The sequence below is a fragment of the Macadamia integrifolia genome, chromosome 3 (genome assembly GCF_013358625.1).
Source record: "Macadamia integrifolia cultivar HAES 741 chromosome 3, SCU_Mint_v3, whole genome shotgun sequence".
In the NCBI taxonomy this organism is placed as follows: domain Eukaryota; kingdom Viridiplantae; phylum Streptophyta; class Magnoliopsida; order Proteales; family Proteaceae; genus Macadamia; species Macadamia integrifolia.
The window spans coordinates 3,648,575-3,666,775 of NC_056559.1; the positions used below are offsets into that span (position 1 = coordinate 3,648,575).

The following is an 18,201-nucleotide window of genomic DNA, read 5'->3' on the forward strand; positions in this document are numbered from 1 at the left end:
GGGGGTGTGTGTGAGGGAGAGAACATGGAATTAAATCTAGGGATCATATCAGTGTTTGGCAATATGTATCCGCATCGGTCGGACCCAATACTGATACTGATCAGATATAGATCAACCAATATGGTCAAAAAAGTGGTTTAAACAGAAAGTGACCGTTTGATCTGGAATCAGACTGACACAACCCGATTCAGCCGACCCATACGGGTATTGGTATCGGTATCAGCAGTGACTGATTTGGTACCTGATACCGTGATTTAAATCAATGGTGGGGAATTAAGGTCTTAATTCAAACATTAATCAAAATCCTGTGAAGATTGACAAACAGGGAGACAGTATGTACCAGGGAGACAACATGTACCTAGATGCCAATTTTGAGTTTCACACCCACACAAACTTCCTTGGTCAAGCAATCCTCAACAGGCAAGGGGATGAACACATGGAGTAACCCAAATTTCTAAATTTCTTGAGAAACCAACTGACAGTAAACAACATGGAAGAAAGCATTACCTCCAGAAAGGCTAATAAAGAATGAGTAGATTCCTGCAGGCTTTAATAATGTATGAAGGTGCTGGTGAAATTCCCTCATGTCTTCATAATACTCACTATAAGTTCCAAAGAATATATCTGCAGCAATTGAAAGAACAGAGTCAGAGAATTGCATCTCAAAAGTAACACAGATAGGTGATCGATGACATCATGAAATGTCCACAAAGGTTCAATCCCCCTACTTTTAATTTCATTTCACATGTTACATATAAGAAAAGCCCTTGAACGTGATTTCAACAAACGCAGATTTATTGATCAAACTAATCTAGTAAAGGGTTCAAGCCAGTTCAAGTTACAACTCTTCCCAAAATGGGAACAGGACATTCAGAGGATGGCAGAGTTTGGCAGGTGTCTGCGCTTATCATGCTTAAAACAGCCAGGTGGGCTGACACTATGGAACAATTCAGATATGCATATCAATAAATGCCATCTTAAGAAATTTGGAAGGAAATTGTAGATTCAGCTATTCATCACCTATTGATCCACCATGTTTGGAACTCTTACTCACCCATATAATCTCATCATATTAAATGTTAATGGTAGTTCCCAGTGTAACCCTGGTCCATCTGGGGAGGGAGGGTCTTTAGAGATTATGATGAAAAACTGTGATATTTGCCTTTTTAGGGACCAATAGGCCACTGTGATTAAAATTTCCTGTGTGGAGTGTATTTGATGGTAAATACCCTGATTAACCATCACAGCTGTTGTGATGCGTTGTTGAGATGCCAGCATCCAACAGTCTCTATTGTCTTAGATGCCTTATTTCTTACACCATGAAATAGCCACAACCATAATCAAACCAATCACTGCATCAGAAAATATAAATAAAACTCATAACAACTGCGCCTAAATGAAACTCAATACAGGAACTACCACCTCAATCTGACAGAATAAAAAAAAAAAGGAAAAATGCAATGAGACAAAATATTCATAACGATTAGTAGATAGTTCTAAAAATTATCAATAGCACAGACAACAAACCAAACTTCCAGAAGATGCTTCTATTGGGTGCTAGCAACTAACCATCAATAAGATTCAAATTGAGAGAGAACATCCTGCCAGCGACCAGATATTATCTTTACATTATCCTTCTTTCCCCACCCAGTATGAAGTATTCAATCATAAACCTCAGGGTGAACTCCAACAACTATTGTATGTGTAATGGGTGCATATTGCTGAATAGCCTTGTCTATAAACCTCCATCCATAGCTTCTCCCAAGTCATCATGATTGCTTTGTTATTGAAGTCCATCAACTTAACCTCACTAAAAGTAATCCTATCTTCCAAATAGTCAATTTTAGAATCATCATCTTCTTTGCAGCCCTTGCAACTGTTCATAAGACCAATTCAGCTTGAATGCCAGCACAAGGAAACTCATTAAATGTGCATATCACATGCAACATGCATAAATTTGCGTATATGTGCATGATTCAACAAACCTCAGAGTATTCATATTTATGCTCAAACAAATGTATGAAATAGACATAGAGAAACACAATTTTTTATAGTGGGTAAGTTACAGGATGCTGCCATTAGGCCATCATACAATATCTATGTACGTTTAAAATTGGCATCAAGTTCTGTCCCTCTGGAAATATCAGAACTCAGTTTTCTGCTTTGCACTTTTTTTTTTTTAAATGAATGCATGAAATCTCATTTTCAGGAAGACGTAATTGTTAACCTTGACCAGTTGACCCCTCAAGCCAAAGCAAAAGTAGTTTCAACATGCACACGTTGCAAGATGAACCTTCAAACCATAGCCATAGTTTTTGAAAAGAGGAAAGGTTAAGAAATAAACTGTAAGCCCATATCACAGACATAATGATGGCAACCTTGAGCCGAGATACATAATCCCATTTTGTTCAGTATATCTCAAACTTCAAATACACACTCTGATGGCCAACAAACCCACCATAATAACACTACTTTTCTTTATCCTGTCACCCACAGTTTGGTTGGGCTGCAAATGTTGCCGACGGTTTCATAGAAGCAAGAAATGAATCAAAGAAAAGTAGTTTGGTGGCTTTTATCTAGACCAGTTGAAGATTTGGTTCAATAGTCTATATGGTTTTTCAATTAGTATTTAATATGGCTATGTGATAAAAGCTAAAGTAGAGATTGTTGGGTTTGGTGGCTTTTATCTAGACCGCTTAACGGGTTGGTTTAATGGTCTAGATGGGCTAATGTAAGAGGTGAAGAATTTATTGGCCTAAGCCAATGCGTGAAAGTGCTTGCTTTCACTAGTGGGTTTTCTTTACCATATAAAGAAGAAAGAGAGTCAGTGGACGAGGTTGCAATCTTCCCAAGTATGTGTCTTCCAAGCAAGTGGAAGAATGGAGTGCTCAACAACGTTGGGTCTTCCAAGAAAGTGGAAGTGGTTGGTCATTGAAGCTAATTAAACAAAGTGGAGTTTTATTGGGTGGGTGGGCCAAGTTGGGTCCAAACCCATATGAAGTCAAGTGTCAATGAGTTGACATCCACTGCCTTTTCTTTAGTTGATTGAAGAATTAAATGAATTACTTTATGAAGTGTGTGTAAGGATGTCTTTCTTCAAAGAGAAGAAAAAAGGAGAGAGAATCCGTGGGTTTTCTCTAAAGAGAGAAAACAAAGTTGATAAGTTTATAAAAGGAGAGAGATGTTTACCAATATGGGTAGTGTTGATCTAAGCAAAGAACGAGGGTGAGGATGTAAAGGTGAATGGAGATGAGAGAAGGGTGTACATGGGAACTTGGGTTTGGGTATCAAATTGCAAGGGTTGTACTCTTATCTCTTCTCTTGATTCTTAGTGAAGTTCGATCTCACTCTGTGGATGTAGGAAGTTTTTCCGAACCACGTAAATCTCTTGCCTCTTGTGTATGTGCATTGTATTTACTTTCTGTTATTGTTGTTCTTGCACATACCGTTTACGTGTTACTCACATTAGAAGTAGAACGTTTCTTCCACTCCCAGCAAGTGGACCTGGACACATCCCTCCTTTTATAGACTCATCAACCTTGTTCTCTCTCGTCAAAGAAAACCATTAATTCTCTCTCCAGGGAAGAAAGACACCACTACACACTTCACAAAGTGATGCATTTGATTCTGCAACCCACTACAGAGATAGTGGATGCCAACTCATTGACACTTGAATTCATACGAGTTTAGACCCAATTTGGCCCAACCACCCAATAAAACTCCATTTTGCTTTAATAGCTTCAACAACCAACCACTTCCATTATCTTGGAAGATTCAACCTTATTGAACACTCCATTCTTCCATTTGCGTGGAAGACACAAACTTGAGAAGACTTCAACTTCTACTCACTCTCATTCTTCTTTACATGGTAAAGAAAACTCACTAGTAAAAGTGCTGGCCAACTCATATAACACTTTCACTCATTGGCTTGGACCAATAAATTTTACACCTCTATTAGCTCATTTAGACCATTCAACCAACCCAACAATTGGTCTAGATAAAATCCACCAAGGCCAACAATCTCCACCTTGGCTTTTATCATAGCCACATTAAAGAGTGGTTGGAAACCATCTACACCATTGAACCAAACCTTCAATCAGTCTAGATAAGCTACCAAACCCAATAATCTCCACCTTGGATTTTACCATAGACATCTAGAGACTTGCTGGAAACACCACATTGATCTTATCCCTCACACACTACCCAGTGCTACTCCCCTCAAATGATCAACACTCACCATTGTTTCGGCCCATCTTTCAGCCAATAGATCTCTAGTGTTAGTACCTTGAATAGCCGACACACTTTATTTCGGCCTCATTCTTCACCCAACAACCAAACCTTTAATCAGTCTAGATAAGCTACCAAACCCAATAATCTCCACCTTAGATTTTACCATAGACATCTAGAGACTTGCTGGAAACACCACATTGATCTTATCCCTCACACACTACCCAGTGCTACTCCCCTCAAATGATCAACACTCACCATTGTTTCGGCCCATCTTTCAGCAAACAGATCTCTAGTGTTAGTACCTTGAATAGCCGACACACTTTATTTCGGCCTCATTCTTCACCCAACACATCCCTAGTGCTAGTACCTCGAATGGCTGAACAATGCCATCTAGTCCCTCGACCACCGTTTTCATCCTGAGGAGGCATCCTCTTCCCTCAAACCATGTTGTAAGAGTGTCCACCGTCTTCACCTTGAGGAAGCTACCTTTGCCTTGGAAATCCAAGGTAACACCCTCCTTTTTTTCCCAAGAAATCTCCTTCGCTTGTCACAACAACATTGTGTGCTCACCATCTCTCTGGACCTTCGACTTCATTCTTGGTTGCCAACCATTGGTTTTGATACCACTTGCTGGGAGTGGAAGAGATGTTTTACTTCCAATGTGAGCAACGCACTAAAATGGTATGTGCAAGAACAACAAGAACATCAAATAAATACAACACACATACAAAAGAGGCAAGAGATTTACGCGGTTCGACAAAACTGCCTACATCCACAGAGTGAGATCGAACTTCATTAAGAATCGAAAGAAGAGATAAGAGTACAAACTTTGCGATTGGTACCTAAACCCAAGATCCCATGTACACCCTTTTCTCATCTCCATTCACTTTATATCCTCGCTTTCACTCTTTACTTAGATCAACACTACCCGCATTGGTAGGCACCTCTCTTCTTTCATAAACTCATAAACTTTATTTTCTCTCTCTTTAGAGAAAACCCACTGATTCTCTCTCCTTCTTTCTTCTAAGGAAAGAAAGACACCACTACACACACTTCACAAAGTGATTCATTTAATTCCACATCCCATTAAGGAAGAAGTAATGGATGCCAACTCATTGACACTTAACTTCACATAGGTTTGGACCCAATTTGGCCCAACCACTCAATAAGACTTCACTTTACTTTAATGGCTTCGACTTCCAACCACTTCCATGCTCTTAAAAGTCACACATTTGAGAAGACTCTAATCTCCTCCACTCACTCTCATTCTTCTTCACATGTTAGAGAAATCCCATTAGTGAAAGTGTTTGCCAACTCATTTGGCACTTTCACACATTGGCTTGAACCAACAAATTCTCCACCTCCTTCATTAGCCCATTTATACCATTGAACCAATCCATCAACCGGTCTAAATAAAAATAATGAAACCCAACAAGTTAGATACTAAGGAGTCAAATTTGGTAGCAATGGTTCAAATTATTTTCACCATGCCAAGCCTATGTGTGGCACACTAGCACATGCTAGTGTTCGGTTCATCACCTTATGGTATTTACATGTAGAGTTATACTGACCAATGCAGCATTTTTAGAATCTTAAATCAATAAACACAAGGACCAAAATGTTTCCTAGACACCAAGCTGTGGTAGAAACTAAAGGTAAATAGGTTTATAGCTTGAGACGCTTAGAGTTTAGATCAACTAGAGTGAAGGGCGGGTTAACTGTGTTGTTAAAAAAGGGCTGGAAGTTAATTATTGCAGAAGAACATATGGTTTTCCATGATGCTATATTGAAGGAAGATGGGTTTGAAGTATTCGACTGAAGGTATTCAAGAAAGAGAATAAGGGATTATAAGATACAATGGAACATAATAATAGTTTCATGAAAGGAAGAGTTTTAGTATATGTTAAGTTTGTCTCGAATTCTTGACCTGTTTTGAAGATTGACCCGATCCGACATATTTTGGTGGCGACCTGTATGGAAAATTTTCTGAGATCTGTGATGGAAGCAGAGGGGTTGGGCCGATAGGCCCAAGCCCGGAGCCCATCGTATGCGAGTGCGGGCGGTATGGTTCGACTGGATCAACCACGACCCGATGGATCGACCCGTGACTTGGAGTATATATAATGTACTATTGCTTGCTGAGAAAGTCATTATATTTTGGGGTTTTTTCGAGCTACGGTTTCAGGGCGAGTTTTCTCGTTGCTGCTTGGGTGTAATCTTTCTTCTGTATAGTGAAACATCTTCTTCTTCGCCTGAGGGCGTAACACACCACCCTGGTGTGTGAACCTCGTTAAATCTTTGTGTTGTGCTGATCTATTGTCTCTTTATTTTTCGTGTTTCTTAGTGTTTGATCTAATAGTATAGAATCTTCTAGCTGACTAGATGGAATGACAATTATAGAGTGTTCTGTTGGGAGATGGGAGACTCGAAGAAATCTTAGCGAATATGTGCATATATAATCAGCTATAGTTTTCTATATTTTGCCTAGGATGCTGATCGATAGTGATGAGAATTCTACTATCCTCAAGCCACATTCCTGCATTGCAGCATAATGGTGATATCATGGCAATCGTATGATATGCATATTTATGAGTATATCAAATCAGAATTTCCAAAAGTTACCGATTATATTATCTGCACAAATAGAAATGATTTTTTCCTTCATTAAGATTCAAATTTAAACCAAATGAACCATTCTTTGTTCTCAGGATTTATGGCTTCTTTGTTGTAATTTGGAGGCCAATGGTCCCTTTTTCTTCTCCTTTCCCTTCTAATAAATTTCCCCTGCCCAAAAAAAATACTTTATTGCAACAAATATCTTCGATGCTCTCCAACTAAGCATACAAACAACCATCAGCATTCTCACCAAATATGGAAGCAATGAACCTAAATCAAAATGATTTAGCAGCATTTTGTAACTATAAATTAAAATTATTGACCTCAACTAGTATTGCACCGAAGCAAACAAGCCATATCAAGAATCAAGATAAGTTCTTTCCGAAACCAATAAATTACTCTACATTAATCTCTACTTAAACAATGGAAAGTGAAAGAATTTCTCACTCCCAATCCTCCAAACTGAAGCAGTCCGTGTAACAAAGGGTATCATGATTTAGTAGCAGAGCATTACTATAAGGGCGCTAATTTGAAAACTAAAATTTTCTTAAATTCTAGACCAATTCAAGATGGGGATGTTGTGAGTTAAATATCTAATGAAAAAAACGAAGATCGAGGAATAATAACCAGCGTTAAGAAGAGGACGTCGAGTACTTACTGATGATCGGAGTCCATGGCTAAGTCACCAGCCAAGAGATTAGAGGGAGAGAGAGCGTTCTAGGGTTCGCCGGCTTCAGCGTGACCATGTTTCGTGGCTTACATTAGAGGAGTGAGTCCTCCTCCGTCGAAGCAAAGATGCATCTGCGCCGGCGTCTGTCGGAGATTGAACTTTGGCGACCCCGCCGGACTTCGACTTCTCCCACATGCTACACTTGTAGGTTCAAAGAACCCTTGCCCATAAAAATTTGACCGTTGGATTGGGGCATGAAAACGTTCGACACCCAAGTACCCAACTAATAAATCTTAAAACCGGCCGGGGATCGGCCTCAAAAGGGACCAGTTCCATTTCAACCCAGTTTTATCCAATCACATCACGGTTTAAAAAACGGATTAAAATTTCATCAATAACTATTAGCTTCTCTTAGAAGGGTTGATCTGGGTTTAGGAGACACATTCCAGGTGTTGACATGTGTTGAGATGGCCCATATCCCATCCAACCACTAAGAGGATGAGTGGAGGAGATCCAACCGCTCCCATGGAGCCTAGGGACGTGACAGGGATCACTTTTTAGCCATAGGTTGTATGAATATTTTTTTTGTTTGTTAACTATAGGCTTTATGGACATGAATCTTATCTGATGAGAGTAGGTATTAAAGGCGGCCTTGGAAAGAATTCAGATCACAAGATTGTGAGAGGATGTATACTTAAATCATTTTTCCTTGTTTTTATTATTCCACTATCTAGATTATTTTCAATGTCTTTTCCAAAAAGCATGGAATAGTAGGGAGGCAAATCATGATCCTTGCTTGGCACTTTGTCCTACCAAAAAGGACTTCTCTTGACAAAATTGTTTTTTTCCCTTCCATTCTTAATTTAGATTCCCTCCCTCTACCCACCCCTTCCTCCTCTTCTCCCTTCTCTAAACCAGTTAGCACAATGGACTAGAGTTTTAGGGGACTTGAAGGGATGCTGTGACCATTCTAAACAGTTGGATAAAGCTATCTTTTAAATCGATGTGATGTAAGTGTAAATTGAAATATACCGCAAAAGTTTTCCTTTGATAAGAGTGAGGAGATAATCTCTTTATCCATGGTACTTTGATGCTTTAAATATTGCATTTTTAGAATAATGGATATTATCATTAACTTTCGTCTAAAGGTTCGAAATACAAAATACCCTTTCTCATTCCAATCAAAATGTTAAAATTAGTAGATTGAGAGATTCTCTCTTCCACTATGGAAACTCTTTACTTTGTTTGGTCAACATACCCCTAATTTGTATGGTTCAAAATTAAGCCCAAAACTCAACCCAACAACTCGTTCTCAAATTCGTGGACTGGGCTTCGAAGGCCCAATTCTGAATTGCAGTTCTTTGTGTGCTGCCGTTGGGAGTTGGATTGACACCCCTGAATCCTGATTATGATCTGGATCTGCCTGAAATCATGGAATCAATCACCCAATCAGCGGATTTGATTATAATATTATGATTTTATGATTATTGAAACTTGTTCTATAGAACGCGTGTCGTAATGCTTCTTATGTGAGGTTAGCAATCAGAAACCGGGTATGAACTTTGAACCTTGAAATTGAATCCTCAATCATTATCGGCCATGGTTAGGTTTCAAAGATATCGTTAGTCAAAAATGGCGGTGTACAGTTCCTGTCAAGAGTAAAGAACTCTTTTCCATTTTAAATGCCCCATTTAATGAAGGCATTTATTTCAATTTCGTCATCCACCATTCGAAGTTGGAGTTCTAGACTTATAATTTCTTTTTTGGGAAAAATTACAAGATTATTCAGTTTTGGGTTTCTTTTTACCTAATTATCCAAATGGATTTGGAATTACAAAATTACCCACTTTTGGGTTTAGGTTTACAAAACTACCCAAAAAAGTATCCCACCTTCACCTTCATATATTATTTGACAATTTTACCCTTGCCTCCATCTTTCCTTCTCTGATCAATGCCTACCCCTGATTCCCTTCCCTTTTTTCCCTACAACCCCAGCCCTACCCCTATTCTGAACATGGATCCCATTCATTGATACCTTTCTTGTGTGAACACAATAGCAACCCCCTCCTCCTCCTCCTCCTCTTGATTTTGAGAAAACGATTTTCGCCCAGACCACCCTTCCCCGACTCCTCTGCATCTTCCCCACCCATGCAATTCCAACCCCTGAATCACTCAGACTTGCTCCTTGCACATCTTCGTTGTGGCTTTTGCTAGGTTCAACGATGAGGGGTCATGTGGTGGTTGCCCTGTTTGATTGAGTTGGTAATCGTGGCTTTTACGATGGCAGATGGCAAAACTAGCTGCTATAAACATGAGCTTGAAACAAGGGGACGCCTCACAGCAGTTGCGTCACAATCACATGCTCGTTACTGTCGAGCTCTATCACTTGTGAAGAATTTGCAGCTGGGTTGTTTGAGACCTATTTAAGCCGTGAAAGAGTTGGAAAGGGAGTTATCGCTGCATCCATCTTCCCTTCGAAAATGGTGTGAAAGAGTTAGGTTGGGTAGGGTGCAAAAGCCGTGTTTCTCAACCTAGACGAGGGGCAGGAGGTTGGGGGCTTTGAAGTGACAAGTAGAGAGAAAGGATTGGTACCTGTCTAGTTCGCCCACCAGCAACATCCTCCACCGCCACCCCACCAAACTATGTGACTTTCGTTGGCCGACACCGTGAGTGCTAGATTGCCACCATCACTGCTGATCCCAACTTCATGGTAGCATTAGCTTTGAAGGAAATTGAAATGGATTAGTGGGATTAGAAGCACAAAAATTACCAAAATTGAAGAAAAGAGGGCAAAGACAGGTACTTTAATAGAAGCGGGAGCATTGATCCACCATGGTAAGAATAGTAGTATGAGCACATCATGTTCATCTCTTAGGCATAGTCACAAGAGATATTCAAGAAGTCCAATGTCCGCCCATAGTACTATGCACGGCGTCTAAGATCTCTTTTAGGCAAACGTCCAAGTGGAGTGGGTCTCCCTGTGGGTAAGTGGCAAGGGCTAGGGAGGAAGAGACGAGATGGGAGATCGGGGTAAAAATGTAAAAACAAACATACATGGTGAGGGACTGACACTGTTTTGGGTAGTTTTGTAATACCCAAATTTGTTTTGGATAAATATGTTGAAACAAAGATTGGATGGATAGTTTAGTAAAGTGAAACACATTTGTAGGTAATCTTGTAATTTTCCCATCTTTTTTTTTTTTCTTTTCTGGATTTTCGTGTTTCTTTCTTCTGAGAGAACAAACATCAAACACTTAACCGGCCTGTGTTGCTGGCCGGAGAACATACTTAAGAAGAGTATAAATTATAATAGGTATTTCTGCCCATTACTTCTTGGTAATTAACAATTGAACTGAAAACTTTCTAGTTGATGATGATCACGTCCAACTAAATGCTATAGGGCTACCGACGATGTGCTTCCCGTCGGACCATTCAATACGACCAAAGCTGTTCGTCCCTGACGGCATTGAAGTTGCAGTGAACGTCACTGTGTACATCTTTTTCTCATTTGGTGCACTGAAAGTCAAAGATGCAGGCTGAACGGACATCTTCACCGACTGCGTCTCTGAAGATATCGACACCTTATACGTTGCAGGGCTTCCCACATTCGTCAGCGTCCTTGTATGCTTAACGACGGTTGGCCCACTAGCACTGCCACCGCCACCACCATCAATGGCTGTCGGGAGAAGGACACCGAAAGAAGGGTAGTTAAGATCAGTGACGCTATACTTCTTGCCTGTATCGCACGTGAAGTTCCTCTTCGCTACCAGCAACATCTGATTATCGGTGTAGTTTAAAGCGCAGAGGAAGCCAAGGTAATCCTCGACGGTGAGGTCATAGACGAGGCCAGGATCAAGGGCTGAAACCGGATCCACGTGTCCTGCTCCGAAATCAAACGGGGTAGCTGCTTTCCCTGTAGAGAGGTCTTCGATAGTTGCGCCAGTTTTATAGGTGGTGTAACCTGTTGTCATCAGCGCCGACCGGATAGCTGCGGGACTCCAATCGGGTTTCGCCGCCTTCAAGAGCGCTGCGAGACCACTCACGTGTGGGCACGACATCGATGTACCTGATATGATGTTGAATCCAACGCGTCTTGTATCGGCAGCTAGGCCAGTGGGTCCTACTGCACCAGTCCAGCCAGCCAGGATGTTGACACCTGGTGCGATCAGGTCCGGTTTGAGTATCTCCTGGGTGATAGGGTTCGGTCCTCTCGAGCTGAACGCTGCCACCACCGGTGACGGTTGAATCCCAACTTTCGTGCCTCCGAAAGCAATCGTGGAAGTCGGATTGGAATCCGAGGTGAGATACTCCTTTATCATATTGCCGGCCTTCTCACCCACAGTTGTCGCCGGGAGGAGATGAGCATCGGCCACCAGCTCTTCTCCGTTTGCAGCCGTGTTCGACAGAATCATCCCTGCGCCACCAGCGTCTTTTACAACGGCTCCTTTCTGAACCCTGGGATTGACCCCTCGATCGCACAAAACGATTTTTCCGGCTACTTTGGACGGTATCAAGGTCCCCGTCATGCACAAATTCCCGCTGGAAGTGTTGCTGGCGTTGCCGGCGTAAATAAGTGGGAGTTGCGAATTAGATAATGGGGTTCCACTGTAGAGAGAAACTCCAGTGTAGTTTTTCCCGTTGCCGAGCATAACATAAGCAGGGAAGTCACGGTCCAAGGTTCCAGCACCAACAGTGGTTATCCAAGGGGCGACGTTGGACAAGCTGTAGGAAGAAGGGCCGGCGTTTCCAGCGGAGCAAGACACGAAAATCCCTCTCTCCGTCGCAGCGAAAGATCCCATGGCAATACTGTCTCTGAAGTAATCGGCCGTCCCACCGCCAAGCGACATGGACAAGACGTTCACCCCATCTTTAATGGCTTGGTCCATGCCAGCCATAATGTCTGTACTGAAACAACCTCCTATCCAGCACACCTTGTAGACAGCAACTCTTGCATTTGAAGCCATGCCTCGAGCCACCCCATAGGCATACCCGAAGAGGCTCGCGCCTTCCACGACTGATCCGGCCGCCGTGGTCGACGTGTGGGTGCCGTGGCCGTCGTCGTCCCTCGGCGATTTCGATTCTTTGGTTTCGTCAATAGGACCCAGTGTTGATTCGTAGCCTTTGGAGAAAAATCTTGCGCCGATCAGTTTCCGGTTACAGCTAGAGGCGTTAAAGTGAGTACCTTCCTCGCACACGCCTTTCCAACTACTCGGAACAGGGCCGAGTCCCTTGTCGTCGAAGCTATGGCTTTCGGGCCAGACACCAGTGTCAAGAACTCCGACTATCACTTCGCTCGCGGAGGCAGATTGGGGCAACATCCCCTGGTTCTTGTCGAGACCCAGAAACTCGGGAGTTCGAGTAGTGTGAAGCTCGTATCTCACTTGAGGTAAGACGGCGACGATCCCAGGTAAGCCCTCGAGTGACTTCGCCTCTTGGTCAGTGAGCCGAGTGGAGAAGCCATGGATGACGGTGTTGTATGTGTATAGCATTTCTGCTGATTCCGACACTGATTTCAGATTCGATGCATACCATTCTGTATGCTCCACAAAGCTCTCCGGCATTTCAGACTTGGCCATGTGAACGATGTAGGTCCTCTTATCCAGCTTGGGCTTACCCACTGCAGCTACAGAGACACTGATGAAGAGACCCAGGAGAAGAAAAAAAAGCATCAGGAGAGAAAACCAAAACCGAAACCTCAACATCTTCTCTGAGATTGAGAGACCAAAGGAAGGAAGAAGAAGCAAATTGGTAGTGCTTCTTTTCAATAAATAAAGCGATTAAGAGAAAGAACAAGGCAAGCAAAGAAAGAGGACGGTGGTGGGTGTCTGGGTTCCTTGAATGATTGCGTTCAAACAAAAAGATGGACAGCTTGAAGAGGAGAGAGAGAGAGAGAGAAGAGAAGCTTTCGTCACGTGTGTTTCGGCTTTTATCCGACTCTAGTCATTGAGATTCTCTCTGGCTCTGTACTGAGTTTTTAGCTTAGCTTCTATCTTCTTTAATTTATAGCTGGGCAAGGAGAGAGGTGGTGGTGGCCTGGTTATGGTGGGACTAGGGAGTTGGGGGTTGTGAGTGTTACTGTGGGACTCATCACTCCAGTTCTCTCCCTGGAGCATATCACCATCAACCCACCACCACCAACACCACCACCATGGCCATCGTTTTTTGGGTGGTGGACCGGTGAGAATGGCAGGGACAGGCACACAACCACAGGCAAAGTAGGGGATTGTGATTTTGAAGTGAAGATAACATAAATATGTGAATCTAAATACAACTACATAAGCAATTAAGCGCTGTACTTATGCCTCAACTGATTCTCTTTAAAATACCATTAAATTCTAGTCATAGATTCATAGTTGATAAATTTAGTAAAGAGAATAAAGGAGCCCAAGATGCTTGTGCACGTCTTCTCAGGTTCTATCTATGGATTTAACGTTCTCAACCCTCATTAAATCCATTATTAGACGAATCCATCATCCACCCCTCATTGATAGGAAATTGGACTTTGATGTAAACAATTTGTTTGAAAATAGTTTTTCATAAATTGAATGAATCTTAAAACTTATAGAAAATAGATTATAGGAAGGATTGAATTTTCATTCATCCATGGTGAAGAAGGAATTTCTTCAATATGAGTATTAGTACAATCAGATGGCTATGTGGGAGGATGGTTTTAACTTTATAATAGGGGTTAGGAAGGGAGTGTGTGGAATCTCCATGTGAATCACTTTCACAAATGTGGATATTCCCTTCTACTCGCATGCTATATTCAAGGTGGGGAAGAGAAAAAACATGCATTGTGGTTAATGCTATTTATCATTTATCAAAAGTATCCATGTATCAATCAATTTTGGTTCTCTTTATTTTCTATCAATTATTTTCCGGTTGACATGTATTGATTCATGGAATTAATTAGTTCTATATAGATCATGAATGTCCATGGAATAACAAAAAATTAATGAAATAAATTTCTGTCCTACTGGCACCAGAAATTCCAACATGCAGATCAATGAGAGGGCACATATCAACATCTTTAGGGCCTAATGTACGGGGATAACATTGTCTTTTCAGGCACCCTACACTTGAGCCTTTTCTGCACCAGTAGAACACGATTCCTTTTCCCAACAAAAATATACAGAATCTCTATTGCTTTTCTCATGTCACTCCATGAGCCTCTTCCATTAATTGTGCTCTGTTTTTCTTTCCATGTTAGGAAAAGATTCTTGGGTTTTCTGACACTATATCTAACCCTAACCCTATCCTAATTTTTGAGTTCTAAAGCTTAGTTGGTGGGTGGATGGGTGGAGGCTTAATTGGTAAGGATAAATGATGTGTAGGTTTTACCCTCCAACTAACTCTTCCACTCTTTTGCCTTATCCAGCTTTTCTTTAGTACTACATTTCTTCAATGACCCCAAAAGATAAATCATTCACAAGAAATTTATGTTCAATTTTAGTAAACACATCAAGTGTAAAACTTTTAAAGAAGAATTGTTCATTTATTGATTAGTTATTTTTAGTAATTAAGAGATTCAATATAAGCCATTGATCACGTGAACAGATTTAGAGAGAAACAAGCTAGGTTGGGAAGTCGCCTTCCTCAACGGTATAGAATTTCATGAGACAGAAAGCTTTTGGTTGCCTTTTCTGAAAGTGTGTTTTCAATTTGTAATAAGGAACGATCCAACAAGATGGGGGTGTTTCCCACGCAACGATATTGAATGTAGTTTTCTTAATTAAATTGGTGCCTACTTATATTAGTAGAGAATAAACCTACTTCCAACCTATAATTAGCATTTTGTAACCTAATTAATGTAGGTGTTTTGGTAGATCTGTAACTTTATGTGAGTCTCTTGAGCCTTACAGCTCATGCATTTTTATGAAAAATAAAATTTTGTTTTTTATCCTCTTATTTCTTGCGATTGTTTTTTTAAATTTATGTAGTAGAAACAAAAACCTAAAATGACATAGAAAATGAGTGGAAATCGTAAATAAACACTCACACAATACAATAGAAAGATTTATGTGGTTCAATTAAAAATACTGCCTATGTCTACGGTGTGATGAGATCTACTTCACTATTAATGAAGTATAGTGTTACAACTGTTCGTCTTCACACTTCCCTAAGATTTCAAAATCGTCAACCATAGAGTGGAAATTAGACAAATTGTCCTATTCGAGACTAACAACATCTTTCTAACTAGGGAGTTAGCTACTGCGTTGATCTCTCCCTAGGAATATATATATATATATATATATATGTGTGTGTGTGTGAAATTATATTCTAAAATATAAGAGGCTAAGTGAGAAAAGTATTTAATCAACGGTTGAAGATAAAAGCATCTATAGAATCTAAGGGTGTAAATTTAGAACGAAAGTAAATCAGTTCGATTTTAGCTTCAAAAGTTGGAATATTTTATTAATTTTTCATAGAAAAAAAAAAAAAAAAGAATGTAGGACCTAAACGCATCTTTTCTTAGTCTTTCATAGAAAAAAAATAAAAATGTAGGATCTAAACACATCTATAGAACAAGTTTTTTTTTTTTTTTCTTTTTTTTTTTCTTTTTCGCTAATAACTAAAGCAGGACCTAAACTTAATATGAAACCAAATAAAAATTGAAATCAAATCAGACGGGTCCTGCTTTGATTTCTAAAATGTGATCCTATTCTAAATTCGATTCGATTTTAATTTCTAAATTTTTGTATCTTAATCGAATTGAATAACCAAAACCAAACTATTATGTGAAAAATAGCTGTTTTGGAGAAAGAAAATCCACAAAAAATGACACCCTTAAACTTTTTTCTCCAAAACAGTAATTTGTTTTATCTATTGAATGTGACCAAACATGTTCATCCTTACATTTTCTCTCAGTTTTCCTTTCCTTGGATGAGAAAGAAAGCAACCAAACGCAGGTTTCATGTGATTAGCTGAAATTGGGTCCACCCACTTGGACTGTATAATGACGAAAAGTCCCAACTCCCAAATTCCTCCTCGCTTGAATACCACAATGAGTATAGTTGGGGAATGAGAGTATGTATCGCCCGTGACTTGTGAGGGATTTTCTACTTCCTTCCAGAATTTCTGAACTCACCACTACAATAGTAGGGACCGGGAAGGAGGGTTTGGCAGCTTTGGCTACTTGGCCCTCCCTATATGGGGACTGCAGAAAAGGAAAAGGATGGGGTTTCTCTTGCTTTTGGTAGTGGATGTCTCTGATAATTGCGTTGTCATGTCTGAACTGTGAGGATTTTCATCTGCATGGATAGTTCAATGTGTTTATCATTAAGAATCTTACATGGTTTGGTACCTTACGGGGTTAGCGAGACACAATACTCTGCCTCAGGAAGCAAGGCTCCAAGATCAAACCTTCACCGTTGCACCTAACTTCTTGGGGTCACCAAACAAGAGTTGCCGTCTCGGACTAACCTGATCCATACTATATAAAACACTAGAAAATGTATATAGAATGCTTGAATTAACCAGTTTGGTTCAATCTTAATAAATAATTTTGATTTTCAATTGACACCCTTACTCATCGACGCACAACTGCATAGACTGGATCATACTAGGGTTGAATGAGAATCATTCGACTTTCACTGAAAGCACTGAAAAACACTAAACACCCCCCGTGTGAGTGGCCCAAGATATGCCTAGTGGGAGTCACATAGGACGTCTGAGTTTACGGCTCAAACAAAATTCGTTGCTCACCAATTGCGCTACCCCCTTGGGTTGCAAAAAGATATGTTTTATTATTAAACTCTGCATGAAACATTCACATACAGGTATAGGTGATTTGGGTTCAAGTTTTTCCTTTTTTATCATATAGTTGCTCTCCAATTGGCACACGATAGGCTAAAAGTATTTCAGTGGTGAAGCGTATTCCTGATAATTACTATCACCGTTGTGCCTGGAGCTCTTAGGATTCTCATCCACACAGATAGTTCAATCTACTCATCAACGCCTAATCCAGAGATATGATATCAAGAAAATCCAAAAAGACTTCACCAACGTTGTAGAATTATTAACCCATGAAATCAAAGCAATCTGACTAGTAAATTGGAGAGGGTGATGATTAATGAATAGAAATGCTAACTTCTTATAATCAACCTTTGTTTCAATTAGCAGGTAGGAAGATAAACTTTATCCCTACAGCAATGAACATAGAATATACAGTAGGGTCATTTAAAGTTGACATGAACATATATATCTATCATGTCCCTGTTGAATATTTTCCATCTCATGAGTCTAATCTGTCATCTTCTTCAAATGGTAGTTAAGCCTGGATGTGAAAAATGTGGATGTCCAAGTGCCAACCAGGTAAGCATTTCCATGTTTCACCAACAAAAAAGGGTAACCACCCCCATTGCTAAAAGAGAAAATGATTTGGATATTGGTCAAAAAGTTGTTAAATTATAAGGGAAAAAAGTTGATTCTCTGAACCACCAGGGGCAGGTAGATAAGGGAAGGTTTGGTTTTTGTCGGTTTCAGTTTCGGTTTGATTTGGGTTTGATTTATTTTGATCTTTCTTTTGATATCAGATTTGATTCGATTTAGGTTCGATTTGCCATATATATACATAATTATTTGGGGGGGGGGGGGGGGGGGGGGGGAGGGTTGATATATATCGGTTTAGTTTTGGTTATAGTTTTCTTTTCTTTGTTAGATGAGGTTTTCGGTCAGTCCGATCC

General features: G+C 40.3%; 2 protein-coding genes across 11 annotated transcripts in view; both read right to left on the bottom strand.

The window, feature by feature from the left end:
* The window catches only part of LOC122074692 (protein arginine N-methyltransferase 2-like), a 13,513-nt gene extending 5,712 nt beyond the window's left edge, over window positions 1-7,801 (bottom strand). For 4 of the 10 annotated variants that reach the window (XR_006139016.1, XR_006139015.1, XR_006139014.1 and 1 more), the window contains exons 1-3: window positions 7,505-7,799; window positions 1,570-1,876; window positions 508-624 (exon numbers count right to left, since the gene is read on the bottom strand). Coding sequence is in view for 1 of the 10 variants with exons in the window: in XM_042639638.1 (XP_042495572.1) it covers window positions 508-624; window positions 1,570-1,600 (148 nt within the window). In the remaining 9 variants the exon portion in view is untranslated. Of the gene's footprint in view, window positions 1-507; window positions 625-1,569; window positions 1,877-7,504 lie in introns of all 10 variants that reach the window. The other 6 variants (XR_006139021.1, XR_006139019.1, XR_006139018.1 and 3 more) reach the window with 3 other exon arrangements.
* A 2,877-nt stretch (window positions 7,802-10,678) lies between these two features.
* LOC122074691 (subtilisin-like protease SBT1.7) lies at window positions 10,679-13,750 on the bottom strand. Its single transcript, XM_042639636.1, has one exon. The coding sequence runs from the start codon at window positions 13,216-13,218 to the stop codon at window positions 10,894-10,896; it is 2,325 nt and encodes a 774-aa protein (XP_042495570.1). The 5' UTR covers window positions 13,219-13,750; the 3' UTR covers window positions 10,679-10,893.
* Between the last annotated feature and the right edge of the window lie 4,451 nt (window positions 13,751-18,201).

Bases quoted from the DNA above. Each gene is read 5' to 3' on its own strand.
- LOC122074691 (XM_042639636.1), bottom strand. From the start codon at position 13,218: ATGTTGAGGTTTCGGTTTTGGTTTTCTCTCCTGATGCTTTTTTTTCTT.